The 20,379-nt window shown below is 48.1% G+C and overlaps 1 protein-coding gene across 1 annotated transcript; it reads right to left on the bottom strand.

Moving 5' to 3' along the window:
* Positions 1-287: 287 nt before the first annotated feature.
* On the bottom strand, positions 288-14,278 carry CTSE (cathepsin E). The gene is made up of 9 exons (XM_016215888.2): positions 14,211-14,278; positions 13,415-13,571; positions 12,817-12,934; positions 11,168-11,286; positions 6,418-6,617; positions 3,977-4,099; positions 2,648-2,789; positions 2,451-2,549; positions 288-546 (listed from the first exon to the last, which is right to left on the bottom strand). Exons 1-9 carry the CDS (start codon positions 14,276-14,278, stop codon positions 382-384), a joined length of 1,191 nt encoding a protein of 396 aa, XP_016071374.2. The 3' UTR covers positions 288-381.
* Between the last annotated feature and the right edge of the window lie 6,101 nt (positions 14,279-20,379).

The following is a 20,379-nucleotide window of genomic DNA, read 5'->3' as shown; positions in this document are numbered from 1 at the left end:
ATGTGCGGGTGGGGTGAGCACAGGGATTTATTGTACTGTAATCTCTGCTTCTATAATAATTTCCGTAATTTGTAGATTCTACAATAAAATGTTAGCAGAGAGTAAAAAAAAGTATGGACATACAACTTATTATTCTATTATGATGGTGCTGGAGGTGGTGGGTATATGGAAATGTGTGTGTGTGTGTGTGTGAGAGAGAGAGAGTGTGTGTGTGTGCGTGTGAGTGGTCTCAGCTCTGTTTGGTCCTAATTCAAGTAGCAGCTCTGGAACAAATGCATTCTATTGAAAATGCCTTTTTGACAGGTGTGAACAATGCCCCAACCTAACAGGCCCAGCTGGATTTCCAAGGGGTGCTAGGCAGGCACAGACACAAGGCCCTATTTAGGGGGTGGCTGGGGCCAGCCCCACACGATTATTCCCTCGGTCAAAGACAGAGTAAAACTGTCTAATGAAGACGTCGCCCAGGATCCAGAGGGGCCCATCTGGAGGCTGGATGTCAAGGCCTTGAAAGCCACTGGAGCAGAACTTCATTCCATCTACAAAGTCCTGGGGTTGGAAAGAAGAAGGTGAGTGACATACAGGGGAAGAAGGAAGTAGTGCTGCCTAGAGTGATACTGTGTGGTAGTGGTGGCCATATCAAATAGCCTTGGACAGCTGCTTCCAGTTTTGGTTGGTTGGGTCTTCGTCCTGCCTTGTACACTTACCTATGTATTCAATAAAGTATTTGAGTAGAAGTGGGCCTGGGCTTCTAAGTTCTACAAATTTGAGAATTGTTCATTTGTTATACACCCCCAACCCCCAACACCATTTCACAGTTGGGAAAACCAAAACCGTGATGCATGGCTGGAAGAGCAAAAGATTTGGCATTAGAAGATCTTGACTTAAATTCTGGGTTCTTTAGTTTCTAGTGAAGCTCAAGTCAGTTTTTTTAAGGGTGAGAAAGTGCTCTATAAATGGCTAGCCCCTGCTATTTTCTTGATCTGGGGAGAATCATTTGAGTGGCCCCTTGTAGTTGTAAGGCAAGTAGGCATCCCTTGTACTGTGAGAGGAGTGTAACCTCCCCAACCTTAATTTTCAGTTTGGCAGAGAGTTGGGATCTAACAGACAGGTGTGGTCTTTCCAACAACCACTGGAAGTTTGAGGTTGCTGGTGAGGGAGTGGGAAAATCTGCAGAGGGCTAAGGAGCCTTCTTGAGAGGAAGGGGTAAAGATGCAAAGGTATTGAGGCATCCACCATGGATTGAGGTGGGTGATTGAAATTTGCTGGCAGAAAAGAACAACAGAACCATATTGGTTATGGGGAAGGGAGTGGGGGTGAGCAGGACTCACGCAGGGTGAAGGTGGGAGAGTGGGGGTGCTGGGTGGTGAAGGGTGTATAGTCTCATGAATTTGGCAGTTGAAATATCTAGCTTGTCCTCAGTGTGGTGTTCACAGTGGCAGCTCCAGAATTCCTTTTGCTGGAATAAACATGAAGCTGTGTTTTAAAGAAAAATTGTGTGTATGTGTGAAAGTGTTTGCTATACTGTGTGTATGTGTGAAAGTGTTTGCTTTAACTTCTACTATATGTTTATACCTGCTGGCTTAGGGAGGGCGTTAATGGAGATCAGGGTGTAAGGGTAGGTAAATTCCTAAAGCCCTCAGAATAAACCTTAGCACCTCAATTCTGGTGCAGTCACCCTGATGCTGTGAGGGACTCTTGGGCAAAGTCAGTGCATTAAAGTGTGTCACCAAAGAACTATGATGCTGAAAACCTGGGCCATCTGTGGTACGAAGTGGTCATGGATTTCTCCGACACCTGGGAGTTCCCTTTCTACCTCACCTTCACACTTAATGCATCTACTTCAACAAGGCATTCTCTTGTTTGAGGAGAATGCTAACTTGAATGTATATTAGAAGAGATATAACTTTATTCTGTACCTGCCACCCCATGCAGCTCATACCTAGAACCATTAACTGTCTGGGTCTCAATGTCCTGGTCTATAAAATGGGATAATAACTTCCCCAGTCTGACTCGGGGGTTAAGGAGAGTTTGGTGGTTGAGGTTAGTGACAATGTCAGCAAACCTCATTGATGACTTGTTCCAGGCTTCCTGCCGCTTCATGGCAGAGTGGGACAATTAGAAAACCGGCCCAGGGGAAGTGTCACCTCAGTGCAGGATAGGATGGGAGGGGACTTGGGATGAATGTGGCCTGAGTGCAGGCAACTGTTTGATAGGGGAAGTGGCGGGTATATGGGGAAGGCCCTGTGACTTGCAGAATGAAGAAACAGTCCTTTTTCTCTTTTCTGCTATATTGTGTGTGTGTGTGTTGTGTGTGCTCCTTTTTAAAAATTGAATTTCCTGGAGTGACATTGGTTAATAGAATTATACAGGTTTCAGGTGTACAATTCCAGAACGCATCACCTGTACACTGTACTGTGTGTCCACCTCCCCAAGTGGGGAACAGTTCTTACCGGCAGGGTGTAGGCTGTTGGCTGAAGAATGTAGGGAGCTCCATTGATGGTGAAGGTGACATCCGGCATGACATTGAGATTGTCACACTCCATCGCGTACTAAAACACAACACAGAATATCAGCTTAGAAGTGTCCCATCGCCAAGGCAGGCCCAGGCCCCTGCTCCCAGCCCTCCGCACCCCAGGCCGGCACTCACTTCTCCATCCACGGGCTCTGCCCCAATGGCCCTCTGCAGCTGCTTGATCTCATCCGAGGGGCCTGTGATGAGGGAGGTCCCTGTGTCCACAATGGCCTGGCAGCCTTCTGCACAGAACATCACAGTGCCTCCCACCTGGATTCTGAGGGCAAAGGGAGCAGCTTCAGACCCTCACATCTTCTCCTTCTGTCCCTTTCCCAGCCCCCAGGCATCCCCTAGCTCCCCAGCAGCTCTCACTCCCCCTGGGCTCTCTTCTACCTGAAGCACATTAATGATTTCTATTTTGGTCTCTCTCACCACATGCGTGTTTCTCACTTTTATTTTTTTTTGGACTGAGATTCCTAGCAGAAAATACATTTACTTCATGACCCGGTACATGCACACACACACGCAATAAAAATTTCATGGAACAGCGCTTGACCTTAATATGTGAAGTGCACTCTGATATTTTCTATTTTATTCCATTTCATTAAAAAAATGTAGTTCATGATCCCTTAAAATGATGTTATGACCTGTAAATGGGCAAATCCCTACAATTTGAAAAACCTTCAACAGACAGTGAACACTGAGGCTTTTTGCTTTTGTATCCCTAGTGCCTGGCACATGCCTGGCACCTTGCAGGAACTTATTCCTGGCTGAACTGACACTTGAGTTACGTTTGTTGAATTCCTGTATTGTCTAATACGGTGCCAGGAAGGTGTCAGGCACTGTTTTAGACACACTTTCCCAATTGCTCCAGGCCCAGATGTGTGTGTGTGTGCGTGTGTGTGTGTGTGTGTGTGAAGGCTCAGTCAATGCTGCCACTTCCATGAAACCCTTGAGGATTTCTTCAGATAGAAGCTGTCTTGTCCTGTCTGCTGGGACACTTTGGTGGCACATCCAGTGGAGCACTGACCACCTTCCTCTTTACATGCAGTCGTTTGTATGTACATCTCATCTTCTGTACATGCTTTGTGAAGGCACAATCGGAGTCCAGTTCACTTCTGTACCCCCATTTCCCTCAGCCCTGGTCTGTGTGTTCAACTGTGTTGAGTGAACGTGAAGCGGCTGGTTGAGCGTATTTACCAGCTGAGTTGAAGGCACAGCACTAAAGAAAGGCACACGAGGAAGGGAGCTGAAAGCTGGTGCCCCGTACCTGTCACCCTGGTTACTGATGGCCCTTCCTGCACCTCTGCTCAGCAGCGCTGCACCTCTAGCCTCATGCAGCAGGCTCCTGGCATCCCCCCCCAGTGACCAGCACCTTCATTCGGATCAGGTCAGTTCATCCAGTTTGAGTTGTGCCTGTTATGATTTCTTCCCTCAACACCGTTCTTTGTGGAGGATACTCACGTGTCCAGTGCAATCTGCCAATAGCTTTGCTTGGTGACCGGGACCCAGTTCAGACTCCCAGAGAAATGGGAGTGGTCATAGCCTCCGAAAATCAGCTCACTCCCTGCACCACCTTCTGGGTCGCTACAGGGAGAGAAAGGCAGGTTGCCAAGGAAGGGCCACTGGAAAACCCTAGGAATCAGCTCCCGCCCCTTGGTCTGATCACTCACACCAAGTACCTGGACAGGCAGAAATGCAAGCCCGGGCTTTGAGACCAGGGCTTCTGACCACTGCAAGTTAGTTAGTTTGGACCTTTTGGGCAAAAGAAGAGAGAGCTCTGCTCGATGATTTGTGAATATCCTCCTGCTTCTTGGATAAAGGGGTACAGAGGTGAGGAATGGGGACAATGCGTCCAGTCACCCAGAACTCACACAGAATCAAGGCCAGGACAACCTGAGGGGTGCACACACCACGGGACTGGAGGCACTCCCAAAGACAACCTTTCCCCAAGTATCTCTTCCACTATCACTGTGGTTCTGCCTGCAGTTTGTGTCCACATTGCTCAGTCTTCTGTGTTAAGGCAAAGAAGCTAATGTGAACCAACATGACTTATCAGACCTTGAACATTTATTAATTTTTATTGGTCATTTCTCATAGTATGTTCTGGCACCTAACAGGACTGTGGGGAAATAGGACATAAAACAGATTCATTTTCAGTAGGAATAGGATCCGAAAAGTGCAAAACTTGGGGCATTGTAAGGCGGGGTAGTAAATGAGACAGGAAGGGGCATCTGTGGGAATCGTAGGGCTGAGATTTTAGGCAAGGGGGAAAGAACTAATGTTTGTTGAAGGCCTTCATGCAGGGCACTGTGCTAGGAATCTGACCTGCCCAATCGCGTTCAATTCTCACACCAACCTTGTGTGCATCTGGGGAAACAGAGGCTCAGGGAGATGAGGTAACGTAAGTGGTGGGATTTGAATCCAGGTCAGTCTGACTGCAGAGCCTTTGCTATCTCCTGCATCGTCCCGGGCTGGAGGGGAGCAGGAGGCTCTGAGACGGGGAAGTGGAGGGGCCTAGACAACCTGTCCCCTTACTCAGCTCTGCCCGGCCTCGGCCTCTCTCAGTTGCAGCCATGCCGGAGAGGGAGAATTTGATGGAGGGAATCAGAGACTCCCCTCCTGGGAGAGGAAAACAAAGGCAATGAGCTTGTGCTGAAACAGGGGAAGCTCAGGCTAGGTCTCAGCAGGAAGGGGTCAGAAGGGTAAGAAATCCCCTTCCCTATATAGGAAGGGAGGTGAGACAACACTCCCAGGACCCAGGCAAGAGTGCCCAGAGCAGGTGAGCCTCATGAACTTTTCCAAAACCCCAACGTGCAATTTAAAATACACATAACGTAATATTTACCATCTTAATCTTTTTACATATATAATAATAATAGCTTTTTTTAAAAAAAAGCCTCACCTAATGATGTTTTTATTGATTTTAGAAAAAGAGGAAGGGAGAGGGAGAGAGAGAAACGTCCATGTGAAAGAGAAACAGATCCGTTGCCTCCCGCACTCATCCTGACCAGGGATTGAAGCCACAACCTGGGTATACGCCCTGGCCGGGAATTCAACCTGTGACCCTTCAGTGCACTGGACGATGCTCCAACCAGCTGAGTCACAGGGACCAGGGCCCATCTTAAGCATCAAGTGGACAGCTTAGTAACGTTAACTATATTCACATTGCTGTGCAACCCGTCTCTAGAACTTTTCATCCTATAAAACCAAAACCTTACAACCATTCAGTAACTTCCCATTCCCCCTCCCCCAGTCCCCGGCAACCACCATTCTACTTTCTATTTCTATGAATCTGACCACTCTAGATACTTCATAAAAGGGAAATCATAAACTGGCCCCTTTGTGACGGACTTAGTTCACTTAGCATAATGTCGAGATTTACCCACGTTGCAGCATGTGTTGAAATTTCCTTCCTTTTGAAGGCTGGATATATTCTATTTAATGTGTGTACCACGTTTTGTTTATCCGTCCATTAATATGTGATTATTTTATTATCGGCTTACTTTAAACTTCTTTCCTGCCTCCCCCCACTGGAATTAAGCTTCTTGAGGACAGGCACTGTGTTTCTTGTTTCACTGTGTCCCCAGTGCCTAACATGCTCAGCACAGAACAGGGGCTTGAAGTATTTATTCACTGTATAAATGCATCGCTAACTCCTAATATTCCTTAAATTAGTCCAGTGTGCTACCGTTTGCAAAGTCCTTTTCACAACGACTTTCTGAGGCAGCTCCCATTTTCTCAATAGTCAGAGCGGTTAAGTGTTTTGCCCAAAATCACACATCTGGACAAACAAGAACCCAGCCCAGGCGTGTAACTTCTATATCTCGTGCTCTTTCAGGGGCACCTTGTTTTCCCCCTGGAGATCCAACTGACCTCAGCCTGGCAGGCTTCACAGGCCTTACCTACTCATGTAGACAGAAAACATGGGTACGTCCACCAGGTTCTGGGCCATCATATTGTCGAACACTGGGGTCACCCCTCCAACAGCCAAGGAGGGGTATCCCAGGCCCAGAATGCCATCAAACTCTGCATTCACAAAGGTCTGGCCAGGCTCCGTGACACTCTCTCCAAACTGCTGGCCGACCACCGTGAGTCCTTCCACCTGATGGGAGAAAGCCCAGGAGATACTTGGCAAAGGGTCTCAGATTCCCAGATTTTCCCTCTGTCCTGATCTAATTCTTCTCTGACTCCACTCTTCTTGATTAAATGGGTGAGAGTACTTTTGCCGTATTGCCACTCAATTTTTTAATGTAGACCTTTTTGGTTGAAGTAGAGTACAGAAATGTAAGTGTGCAGTTCAGTGAGTGTTCACAAGCCGCAGTCACCCATGTGAGCAAGCTCCCGAACGGAAACACAGGACATTGCAACCCCCTAAGGAGGCCCTCCGCACCTGCCAGTCATTGAGCCTTTCCTCAAGCTCTAGTCTCCTGCTTTCTAACAGCATATACTAGCTTTGCTTGTTTTTGAACTTTATATAAATGAAATCATGAAATGGGTTCTTTGGTACCTGGCTTCTGCCAACCAGCACTATGCGGTATGTGGCACCACGTGGTCACTGTAAGTCAGGTGCCCGCGTGAGTAGGCTCCGAACTGTTACTCCGTTCCACTGTCGTTTGCCTCCCTGTGCCAGCACCACATATCTTGAGCTGCATGCCACTCTCGTTTGTCTGTTGTCAGTGTATTGCACAGCATGAATTTGTCATCCTTCTCTGTGCAGTCTACCATGGTAGACACTTGGGGTGTTTCTTGTATTTGACTATTGCTAACAATGCAGTTTGAACTTGTCTTTGGGTAAACATGGGTACATATTTCTGTTGGATATATGCCTGGGAGTAAAATTGTTAGGTCATAGTGTATGCATAAATACTGACAGAGCTGAGTGAATATTGATAGAATTTTCCAAAGTGATTTGTACCCATTGACGTTTTCAGTGCCATATTTTGAGAGTTCCAGTTGCCAGTAGCTCCATATCTTTACCAACACTGGATGTTGACTTCTTTCCCATTTCAACTTTCTAGCGGATATGCAGTGGGTACATTTGGTTTTAATTTGTATTTTCTAACGACTACTGAAATTGGACATTGGATATTCTGTTCCATTTGTCTGTTTCTACTATCCTGTGCCAATACCACATATCTAAATTACTATATCTTTATAATAAGTCTTAATAGTTGGCAGCATTTTTCTCCATCTAGATTGTCTTGATGTATTACATATTCACAGAAATTTTAGAATTAGCTCGTACATTTCTAATAAGAATTGCTCTTGTTTTGACTGAGGGAAAAACTGACTTATTTATAATATTGAGTCATAAACATGGTTTATCTTCAATTTATGTAGATTTTTCTTAATTTCACTCAATAATGTTTTGCAGTTTTTAGAGTAAAGGTCTTGCACATTAATTTGTTAAATTTACTTCTAGGTATTCAATGTTTTTGATGTTATTAAAAACAATATCATTAAAAAATGTTTTTCATTTGTTTTCCCTAATACATAGAAATTTAAATGATTTTGTATGTTGATCCAGTAACACTGCTAAATTTAGTTAACCTGAATAGTCTGTAGATATTTTGGGATTTTCTACATATAGAATCATGTCATATGTGAATACTGACAGTGTTATTTCTTGCTTTATTACCCTAATGCCCTTAATTTCTTTTTTTATTTCCTTATTGCATTGAGAATGCTCTTTCTTGATGTCAGGGATAAGTCTCAATAATTCGTGGTTAAGTAGAAGTTTGCTGTGGGCTTCTTTGTAACTATTCTTTATCAGATTAAGGAAGTTACTTTATAATCCTAGTTTTCTGAGAGCTTTTTAAAAAGTCATGAACAGATGTTGAATTTGATCAATAGAGAGGATTATACGAATTTTTCTTCTATTATCTTAGATGATAAGCTCCTAGGGGGAAAATGACTCTTGGTTGGGGTATCTTATCCTTTTATCTATTACAGGATTTTATTTGCTAACATTTTGTTTAAAGTTTTTGCATCTACATTCACGAGAAAGAGATTGGCCTGTAATTTTCATTTCTTATAATGACCTCTTCGAGTTCGTTGTGAAATTTATGTTGGCCTCGCAAAGTGAGTTATGAAGTGTTCCTTCTTTAGCCATTACCTGGGAGAATTTGTGTAAGGTCCGTGCCATTCCTTCCTTCTGTGTTTAGAAGAATTTTCCACTGAGGCACCTGGGCCTGGAGTTTTCTTTGTGGAAAGATTTCTAATAACAGAGCCAATATTTGAATAGACATTGGAGTGTTCATATTTCCTAATTTTTCTTGTGTCAGTTTTGCCATGTTGTATTTCTCAAGGCATTTGCCAATTTTTTAAAAAATTGTGAAATTTATCAATATAAAATTATTCTTGATAGCCTCTTATCATTTTAATGTTTGCAGAGTCTTTATTAATGCTTTATTAATGCTTTATTTTTCATTTCTAATATTGTTAGGTTGTATTTTCTCTCTTTTTTTTCTTGATTAATTTTGCTAGAGGCTTACAAGTTTTATTAATCTTTGTAAAGAGTGAATTCTTGGCTTTGTTGATTGTCTCTGTTATATGACTTTTCTATTTTATTGCTGCCCCTTTCTTCTCTTTCTTTCCTTCTTCTTTCTTTGGGGTTGATCTGTGGTTTGTGGTTTGCTTGTATTTGATTGCTTAAAATAGATGCATAGATTGTTGATTTTCAGCTTTTCTAATATATACATTTTGGACTATAATTGTTTTGTTAAGGATTACATTAGCTGCATCCACAGTTCTTGGCACATCAGGTCTTCATTATCTGTGTCCATCAGGGCTTGCTAAGAGACGCCAAGCCCTTAGGAACGGCAGATAGAAAGGACTGTGTTCAGAGCGGTTGACTACGCGTGGCAGGTGCTGGTTGAACAGTGTGCATTGGGAATTTGCTTTTGTCCTGCGCTGCAGCCTGACGCCTACAGTTTGCAGGCAGTAAGGGAAGACAGACGGCAGGGGGGAGAAGGGTGAATGGGAACTTTGAGGCCGAGGGTGGATGGGAGCCCACACTCTTCCCTCACTGCCTCTGGGCCCCCGAGATGGGGGTGTCCCGTAGCACGAGCTGACACTGTCTGCTACAGAGTTAAACACCGGCCGGCCCTGGAGCCAGGAGCCCTGTGGGAAGAGCTGCTGTGGCCTTGGCCCTGCCTTATAATCCCCAGCTAGCCAGCAGGAGGTGACAAGCCAAAGGCTAAAATTCCCCTTCCCAGGCCATTCCAGTCCCTCTCTTACTTCCCAGAGGTGACTATGATGATCAGTTTGGAATGTGATGTAGCCTTCTAAACAGTCATTTGTACTTTTATGTATGTTCTAATAGAAAATACAGTGTATTGTTATATCTGTATGTGATATTTTTACATAGACAGTGTGTTTTGTGCATTTTTTTCACTCTATATGGCCTACTCTCACCCACTTTAAAGGGATGGTGATAGAATCTGGGCCCTGCTGGCCTCAGGACCCCCCAGAAGTGGAATGGTGCTGATCTGGAGTGGGTCAGCCTCTATTTCCCCAAAGACCTGGGCACATACTGTAGGCTCCCTTTATCCACAGGGTAAACGCTCCAAAACGCCCAGGGGATGCCTGAAACTAAGGATGATATTGAACCCTAAATATACTATTTTTCCTATGCACACCTATCATAATGTTTAATTTATAAATTAGGCCCTGTAAGAGATTAACAATAACAAATAATAAAATAGAACAACATAATATATTGTAATAAAAGTTACTAAAATATGGTCTCTCTCTTTCCCTCTTTGATAACTGCTCTGATAACTGAGTTACTACTAAGTGATTAGTGGGCAGAGGGCAGATACAGTATGGATACTCTGGACAAAGGAACAATTCACATCCTGGGTGGGACGGAGTGAAATGGTGAAAGATTTCATCATGCTATTCAATCAGCGTGCAATTTAAAACTTAGGACTTGTTTATTTCCGGAATTTTTAATTTAATATTTTATGGCTGTGGTCGGCTGAGGAGAACTACAACCACAGAAAGTGAAACCGCGGATAAGGGGGAACTACTGTACTGGGGCCCATAAACCTGGCTAGGGCAGGACCAGGGCTCTCCTGGTTTTCTGTCCCCACATTGGTCAGGTTCCCACAGTTCTGGGAACTATAAGACCTTGGTCAAAGGAAGTTTAAGAAGACACTTATGAGCTCAGCATCGAGGTCAATGCTGACCTTGGACTTGTTTTGACAACTAGGATTCTGGCTTGTCGCCAGGATTGGACCCCTACCTCCTACCTTGTTGCCTCGTTTCAGTAACTGAGTTCCCACCTTCGGCACAAGCTTGACATCTTTGTCCTTCAAGGTGGGGCCTGGTGTTGTCTCTTTGGTGCCCCCAGGGCCAGAGATCCAGCTGTGAACCCTGCCACCAGGCTCTCGGCTCCTGTGCACTGTGTGCAGGATTCCCCTTGTCACCTCTCTGGGACCCAGCACACTGAGCAGACTGGCCCACCGGCCCTGTCTCGGGCACGGAGCCCTGCCTCCGCCTGGTCAGGCCTCCCCCTTCCCTGGACGCCAGCTCCTTGCTTCCATCCCTTCCTGAGGCAGACCTGAAACTGCTCCCCTAGGAGCTCTGCACAGTGTCTGTCTCCCAAGTTTCTGACGAGGAGAGGGCAAATGAAGGAATTATACTCACGGAGACTTGGTCGGCTCCGATGACTCCAGACAAGCTCCCAGTCCCATACTGAATGAAGAAATGGCTCCCGGCTGCGCTGTATGTGTTGGACTGGGAAGGGCTGAACCTGGGGTGTGTCTCTGGAAAGCAAGGATGCCGCTCTCACCTAGGCCATCGGCTCGCTGCCTTCATCCCTGCCCAGGCCATGGGCTCGCTGCCTTCATCCCTGCCCAGGCCATGGGCTCGCTGCCTTCATCCCTGCCCAGGCCATCGGCTCGCTGCCTTCATCCCTGCCCAGGCCATGGGCTCGCTGCCTTCATCCCTGCCCAGGCCATCGGCTCATTGCCTTCATCCCTGCCCAGGCCATCGGCTCATTGCCTTCATCCCTGCCCAGGCCATCGGCTCGCTGCCTTCATCCCTGCCCAGGCCATCAGCTCGCTGCCTTCATCCCTGCCCAGGCCATGGGCTCGCTGCCTTCATCCCTGCCCAGGCCATCGGCTCGCTGCCTTCATCCCTGCCCAGGCCATGGGCTCGCTGCCTTCATCCCTGCCCAGGCCATCAGCTCGCTGCCTTCATCCCTGCCCAGGCCATGGGCTCGCTGCCTTCATCCCTGCCCAGGCCATCAGCTCGCTGCCTTCATCCCTGCCCCGACACCCCAGGGTTTCTTCCCTCAACTTCCTGCTGTTGGCCCAACGAGCAGCTTCTTTCTCTTTCTGCCTCAGCAGTCCTTGCTGCTGCTCCTTCCTTCTGTCCCACTGGGCAATGGGAACCAAACCTCCCAAATGTAAACCTGCCCAGAGTAGTCTGAGGACACAGTGATAAGCAGGTGCCTCCAGAAGGATTGGCCATGGCCCTCCCTAGTGAGCCATTACATTCCCTTGTAGTCATATGTGGTGGGCTAACAGGGGACCAAATAGTTGTCCCTGGGCAAAGAGTTGCCTGCAAGCCCATGAGGCACACCAGAATAAACGCCAGTATCAGGCACCAGCAGCAGCCTCGCCAACCACTGTGGGTCAGAGCCTGGCATTCAAAAGAAACTCAGGGATAAACACTGGCCGTTCCAAGAGCTCACTTCCAACTCCTTGCCCAGCCCATGACACCTAGTCTTGGGGTTTCCTGAGACAGTCTGTCTCTAAAACTTGTCCTGCATAGACCAAGACATCTCTCCTTAGCCCTTCCTTTTCCAGTCTTCACAAAGACCTCTGAGTTACCTCTGACGAACGGGTCCACCACCCACTGTGTCCCACCAGCCCCACCTCTGGTACACTGGGAGGTAGGTCTCCTTGAAACAGGTGAACAGTCTGCACTGGGACCTGGCCCACCTACCTGTCCAGAAATAGCCACTAGAGTAGAGCTGTCCCCCACATTCTTTTAGGTGCTCCGAAGGGAGTGAGTCACCACATATTCAAAAATTTGTATTTTTTGGCGGTAGAGTTCCCCCCTACTAATTCTGGTCAGTATGAAAGTTGCTAGCTTGGATAGAAATCAAACTGTAGCTTTCTTCCTGACTCAGCCCTGGTTGGGCTAAAAGCAGTCCCAGGGCAGACTCAGAGGTGGAGAGGGGAGGCTGGTGCACAGGGATGGCCAGTGACTGGAACTCAACCCCTTCCCCCAGAGTGCCAAGCTCTGGGTCCCAGGACTGGCTTCCAGCCACTCCCTGGACCACTTACTGCAGGCCGGGCTGGTGCAGTACACAGAGGGGACCCAGAGGTTGGAGGAGCCGGTGTCAAAGATGACGGTGAAGTTCTGCGGTGGGGAGCCGATGGAGATGGTGCCAAAGTATTCCATCTACAGGCAAGGGAGCGGAGGGAGCAGAGTGTGGGTGCTGGGGAGGGGGAGGGGACCCAGGGAGGGCTCCGTGGGCCAGTGCCTGGCTAGCTCAGACTGGGGCTCAGAGACCCTGGGAACTGGCAGTCAGGGGTAAAATGAACAGAGGAAGGGCTGAGAGGGAGGAAATCAAATCATTATCCCGATTCTCATTATTGTGAGAACTACGCTGAGCAAGGCAGAGGAGACTTGCCCTGCCCATCCCTTTCCTCCCGCAGAGAGGCGCATGCATCCCGGGGCACTGGGGCTCATTTGGCCAAGTGCACTGGGACCCAGGGGAACAGTCTATACGGGTCACCCTAGAGGAGAAATCTAGGATTTCAGTGTGGCTGCACCCTACCACGGCCCAGGCTGGCCCTCCTCCCCACCCCCCTCCCTGCCTCTGGCCCAGGCTGGCCCTCCTCCCGCCCCCCTCCCTGCCCCTGCCCCAGGAAGCCTCACATCCAGGTAGTTGATGAGAGGCTCATTGGCACTCTGGTCCATCGTGCAGGACTCGGTGAACTGGACCATGTCCAAATTCTGGGATTTCCAGAACTCAGAGAGCTGGCCCTGTGCTCGTAGCTTCTTTCGGAGGGACTGATATCTCCTGAGGGGCACCCTGAGGACAAAGCCCCATATGAGGACAAGATGCATTTCTGTCTCTCTCTGACTCCCCTCCCCCACCCCGTTTTCCCAGAGGTTAGTTGGGAAAATTACACAGGAGGGGATCCGCAAGGCGGTGTGCCAGGATTTGGGCAGAATCAGTACCCCCTCTGCCCCTGCGTGCCCAGCCTCGTGTCTACTCCTGTAGACTCTCAGACTAAGACTTGAAATGGCCCTGCCTCCCAGAGACCAGCTCTTTAAGATCTGGGGAAATGGGTGTGTGGATGGTCTGCATTTTTACATGAACCTCATGAGGGGCTGATTCAAAAGGACAGAAAAACTCTTGGTGGCAGCGGTCAGTCCCTTGGGGAACTACTCAGGTCCTTTGAACCGTAAACCTCAGCTGCATGGCCCTGCTGTTTCCAGCATGAGGAGGTCCCTGGGGCTCAGCAGGCAGCTCTGCCAGAGGTGGAGGCTGAGGGGCTTGTCATGGGCTGGAGACTAAGGCTCACACAAGGTGGCCACTTAATAAGCCTTTTCTGAGCCCTCAGTTTCTTCTCTTCATTTCCCCGTCTGCTTTCCTCTCCTGGGGAGCCCTAAGCTTGAGGGCAGGGCACTGCCCCAGCTGGACGCAGTGCTGGGGACGTGGCCTCACCTGTGGAGTGGTCCTTGTGCCTGCGCCAGGTCCAGGAGCACCAGCAGCAAAAGAGCAGGCGTGTGCATTGTACAGCCAGCAGCTTCTTTCTCGCCTGCCCGGCCTTCCCTCCACTTCTCCTTTCTTCTGTCCCACAGGGCAGTGCGACCAGATCTCCCTCACGCAGACCTGCCCAGGCCACCCTGAGGACACAGCGATAAGGCCCCCGAGTCAACAGCCAGGCCCAGAGCAAACACAGCGTTCGTTATGGGGCGTTCCTCGTCCACCCCTGGGCTCCTTTCACTCCGGGGGATGCAGATCTGGGGTGGGACTTGGGGATCTGTGTACCCCCTAAGAGGAAGAGGGTTGTCCAAGGCTCAGCATCTCCTAGAATCTCTAGCACCCATCCTGACCCCAGGAAGCCCTATATTAGTTAACTGAGGGGGCACCTTGCCCCTGGACACGTGGGAACCACCTACTGACTGTCACCATGAGTCTGTCTGAAGACTCCTGAGGGGCGGAAGCTCAGTTCTCCCAGGTGGGGCAGGACTCTAACTCAGTGTTAATCACTTTGTTTTGTCTGTATTTCCTGGCCTCTTCTCACTTCCTTAGGAGCCCCAAGGGCAGTTTACCCCCCCCCCCCCCCCCCCCCCCCCCCCCCCCCCCCCCGTCTCCACTTCCAAACAGAAACCAGCACTCCCCAAAGCCCCTGAAATGGAAAGATTTGGCTGTGGATTATGGAGCTGGTTTTTCTGATCCCAAGGACTTGATGAATCCAAGGCTAAGGGTAGGGGGAGGTTCAGAGGAGAAACAGAGGCAGCCCTGGAGAGCCAAGGAGGTACCGGGGGCGGAGGTTCTGGAGAAGGGCCTGTATTAGTTTACTCGACTGCCATGCAAAGTAGCACAGACTGCGTGGCTTAAACAAGAGAAATTTATTTTCTCATGATTCTGGAAGCTAAAAGTCCAAGATCAAGGTGTCAGCAGGGTTGATTTCTCCTGAGGCCTCTCTCCTTGGCTTGTAGATGGCCACCTGTGTCCTCAGATGGTCTTCTCTCTGTGTGTGTCTGTGTCTGAATTTCCTCTTCTTATGAGGACACAAGTTATATTGGATTAGGACCCACACATAGGACTTCATTTAACCTTAATTACCTCTTAAACGTCCCATCTCCAAATATATCACCTTCTGAAGTACTGGGGGTCAGGACTTCAACAGGTGAATTTTGGGGGATGCAATTCAGCAGCAGGATCCTGTCTGTCAGTGGGACTTAGGTCAGGGGTCAGGGGTGGCAAGGCTCGGCGCTTTGTTATCCCAGCATGTGAAACCCCTCAGCATGTGCTTATCTCTGTGGACATCCCACCTACTAAACTGAGGGTGGGCTTTATTTCCTTGAGTGGAGATGGAAGGCGACAGGAAGGAACAGTTTCCTCTAACCCTAACCCAAGTCGATGGAACACTGAGCGAGGGCCGCAGAGGCCGTCATTGTGGTCACACATGACAATACTTCTGAGCTCTGGATTGGAGGTAGGGGACCTGGGTTTAGATCAGCTCTGGTTTCCTTCTCTGAAGCCCAAGAAACAGAGTTTGGAGCTAACTTGAACCTTGCCTTGGGCTCCAAAAATGTTAAAAAGACATCAGAAGGGCTTGGGGAATACAGATCCTTGACCCCTGACTCTAAGGGAACAAAGCCTCTTTGGCATTTGCCCACTTACAAGGAGCCCTTCTCTTTGATCTTTCTTTGGAGAGACAGTCTGCACCCAAAAGTTTGAGCGACAGGTGGCTGGAAGCCGAAATAATTTATTTTAGAACTAAGCTCTGCCCAACCTAAAGGTACCTTAATTTCTTCATTTGCCAAACACCCTACCCACATTGTTGAGTTTTAAGGGGGATTAAATACACAAAATATGGCATATGGAAGTACTTGAGAAGCTATAATGTATCATCAGGACTAAAGACTGTCACTACAAAGACCTTGTGCTAGAAGACTTCTTCCAGATCATGAAGGCAGAACAGAGGGAAACACTGACGCAGAGGCAAAGTGACCGGCCTAGCATGGGATTCACTTAGTGGCAGAGCCACAGTTAGGACCCAGGCCTCCCAGCATCCAGTCCAGTGAACTTTCTGCAGAATTATCACCATTATTACTGAACTATTGACATGAGTGTAACCGAGACCCCTCTCTCCTGACTCCCGTCTTCCAGGCCCCTTCCCGTATTCCCCTCACCTCTGTTTACTAAATGTAGAGGGTTTGGTTGGCTCAGGTTTGAAAAATAGCTGGTTGTTCTGGGCAGCTGTGGGCCACCACTGACTAGAGCAGAGACAGCCTGGATCCTCTGTGAGGAGCTCCGGGGTGTGGTTGGATTTTGGAAAGCTTAGAAGCAGGAGAGTAGGGACATTTTTCAGAACTGATGGGTTCTGTTCTCTCTGGAAACATCAAGAACTATACCTGCCCTGGCTACAGGTTACTGGATCCTCCTATGCTGGAATTAAATGTTGCTGTGGACAATTTAAATACTTTCCCTAGGGAACAAAAGCCTGTGGACATGTGTGATGGTGTGTGATGGTATGTGTGTCTTTTAAGGAAAGGGAAAGGGAGGAGCATTTGGGGTAAAACTATACCATGTGGGCAAAAACAGGATTGTTGTGAAAATTTTCCGAGGTGTACTGGAATCAACCTCCAAAGGAGTATGGGGCTGAGAGAATAGAGAAAGAGACTGACAACTCCAGAATTAAACCAAGAGTTTATTAAGGGAACTTATGGACAGAAGCAGAATTTTGGGCAGCAGCAAGATGTTGGATCTCCCCACCCGAAAGGGGAAGAGGGTTTGATAGATATGGTCTCCAGGAACACGGAGACTATATCTCAGTGAACTGGCTGTTCACAGAAACCATTTGCCTAACAGAGGCGTAGTGTAGGCAATGATCCAGTCTCTCAGCCTTGGGAGAAGGGCTTTGGAGACACAGAGAGACCCTCAGGGATGCCGATTAGAGGCTGGTTGGACACAAAGGTTTTTCTGTTTCCAGAACATTTGAAAACTTTTGGTGGTGACACCAAATCAACTTCTCTTTTCTGAAGCTTCAGTTTCCTAAAGATAAATTAGTAGTGAGAGGACGGTTGCCCGGTGCTCTTTGGAAATCAGCCTCGTCGGGGCCCGATGGCCTAGAGGCAGTGTGTCAATCGCCACCCGAGCAGCTGCTTCCCCTTCGGGCTCAGCTGGCCCCTGATGGCACAGGTGCCAGCACCCCAGGATGCTCTCGGCCCTCGCTCTGCCCGCATTACCAGCTCAGCCTGAATATGACCAACTGGGACATGTCCCAACATCATTCTGCCAGAAGTTGATGAATGAGGGAAAACCTGCTATGCTGTGTGTGGTGCAGTAGAAAGAGAACTGGGATCTGCTGCCTGGATCTGGTCTTGGCTCAGCCACTGTATGTCCTTAGATAAATCACTTTTCTCTGATGCTAGTTTCCTTGTCTGTAAAATAAAGAGGTTGGATTGAATAGCAAGGAACATTTTGGGTGCATGGGCCGTGTGCCAGGCTCTGAGCTAAGGACTTACGAACATTAACTCATTCGACCCTCACACCAATGAATGCTAGGTATTATTTTTAAGCCCATTTTACATATTAAATAACTGAGACATAGAGGGTTTAAATAATTTGCATAAGGTGCCAGAACCAGGGTTCAACCCAGATTTGCCTGAGTCTAAAGCTGATGATCTGTACTGGGTGATCTCTAGGGTTTGACATTGAAGAGTTTCTTCCTGAAAGAGAACAGCAAAAGGAGAGAAGAGAGGGAAAGGAAGGTCAGGAACAGTTTCCCTCATGACGGAAAATGTGAGGCGTTTTTATTGTAAGAAGAGAAAAGGGTGTGTGCAGGGTGGAGTGAAGTGGTGCAGAACTGTGGGATGCCAAGTCCTGTCATGGCTCATTTTTTGCAAATATTTTCTATTTTGCCTTCAAGTATCAGCAAGGGTCATTATTGTATTGCTGACAGGTGTAAAAGCCCCCCCATGCAGCCCTCTGCTACTGGATTATGCCCCACCAGATGCTGAATTGTGAAAAGGAAAAGTTAAGGCCATCGAACCATTTGTTTAATGCTGAAAGAGCATAACTGGCACAAATGCAAACTTTCCCCCATGGCTTGGTCTCCTTTGGCTTGGCAAAGCCTCTTGTTTTCCTGCAACTGGAAATAAGGATCCAATGTCCCCAGCATCTCACCACGTCAAGAATTCATTAGTCTTGAGGCATTTCCAAAACCACTGTCAACCATGTTATGGGAAAGTGCCTTTCAGACTAGAAATCATGGCAGTGCAGTCAGCAGAGGGCATGGGTATTGGGGAAGTTTCTCCCCCGAACACTGCGTGTGCTGTGCGTGTGTGTGCGCGTGTGCTGTGTGGGTGTCCCTGCACTGTGTGGGTGTCCCTGCACTGTGTGGGCGTCCCTGCACTGTGTGGGCGTCCCTGCACTGTGTGGGCGTCCCTGCACCTGTGAGCAGGAAGGGCAGCCCCTGCTTCGGCTACCAGAGAGCAGACCTCACACTGACCCACTAGCTTCTGTGCTGTTAGTGAGCCCAGGTATTGAAAGCAGACAAAGCAGGGCTTGGATTTCAACCCTGCCCCTTCACAGATGGATGTGCGACGTCTGGGTTGTTTGGGAGCCTCAGTTCCCCCACTACACAAAAGAAAGGATGATTTCCTTGCTGGACAATGTGAGGATTCCAGGAAACCACCCTCAGGAGGAGTGCTTTTTGTGTCCCCCAGCCCAGCACTTGACACCAAGCAAGCACTCTGGACTGGGACCGTGGCTGAAGCGTGGGAAGCAGGCAGTGCCTGCCATTAGCAGATGCCCACTTTATGCCATACGCTGCTCTAAGGGCTTTAAATGTCTTCACTCATATAATCCTCTCAACAACCCTTAAGGGAAATGGTCCCAGAGAAATAAATGAGTGTGTCCAAGGTCACATGACTGCTGCTGCTGAAACCAGGCTTGAACCCAGGAAGTCTCTCTCTAGGGTTTGATCTACACAATTGCAAGCTGCTGTCTGTAGCTGATATACATGTGACTGTCTGTATTAACTGACTATAAAATACATCGTGGGGATCAGCCACCTTGATACGTATTTTAATGATTCAGGAAAGTTCTCAAGGCGTCCACCTTTCCTCAGGTCTTACTGTGTGATCAGAGACTCAACCTCGTAAAGTCTAGAAAATGAAAATGTTCTCTACCCCTTAATTTCCTTATCTGTAAAATGGGGCGTTTAGGAAGATTAAACAAAAGCTTATGTGCAAATGCATGACACACAGTAAATATTCAGTCAATACATGATTACATTTTTGTTATAAGGAGAAGAGAGATAAAACAGACCAGTGTAACAAAAATCTGATTGCCTTTCCTTTGTTCCCACCACTGCTTTTCAATTTCAGGTTTCTTGTGACAGGGGCCTCACCTTGGCAGTGCTCCTTTCCCCAGTGTTTTAGTTCCTCTACCAGGACTACTGGGCTCTGAATCAGTTCCCATCTTCCAACTTCCTGAAGTGTCCTCAGGGTAGGACTAAATTCTAAAGCTGTGGCAGAATTTTAATCTCAGGGTCTCTCTCAGGTGAACTTGTCTCCGGTTCTAAAACTCCTGTCTTGTTCCTGCTCCATTAAATGCCTTGGAAACCCACAGGAAGAAAACACATACTAAAGATGCAATTAAGATTATGTCCGTTCCTGGACACCGAGATACTTGTCTGATCTTCCCTCCAAGTTTAACAAGCTTCCTTTATCTGAGAGCCTCCAAATGAAGCCCTGTCACTAAAGACTTTGCAAACATCATTATTTATGCACAGAAAAATCTGGATGCCTAGTCTGATTGATTTTATTTCAGAGAAGAGAAACCCAAGGCCCCGAGACAGCTCTTCCCCAAAAGGGCAAGATGCAAGGTTAGGGAGCCGAGGGCCTCCACACCAACCTCTCACATGGGTGTGTCCACCGGGCTGGTTCCAGAAAGGGGTGATAGGGACTGGGAATGGAGTGCAGGTGGAGCACTGGGAAAGAAGTGGTGAGCTGAGGTTTGTTTTGGAGACAGAACCCACAGGACCGGGCACTGAATTGGATGGGGGTGAAGGAGAGGAAAGATCAAGGATGACTCCTGAGCCTGTCCCACAGGAACACCAAGTCCTGTGCAAAATGCTGCTGTTCAAGGTTAC

The sequence above is a fragment of the Miniopterus natalensis genome, chromosome 19, assembly GCF_054644295.1.
Source record: "Miniopterus natalensis isolate mMinNat1 chromosome 19, mMinNat1.hap1, whole genome shotgun sequence".
Lineage (NCBI taxonomy): Eukaryota > Metazoa > Chordata > Mammalia > Chiroptera > Miniopteridae > Miniopterus > Miniopterus natalensis.
This window is presented reverse-complemented; position numbering and strand designations above follow the sequence as displayed.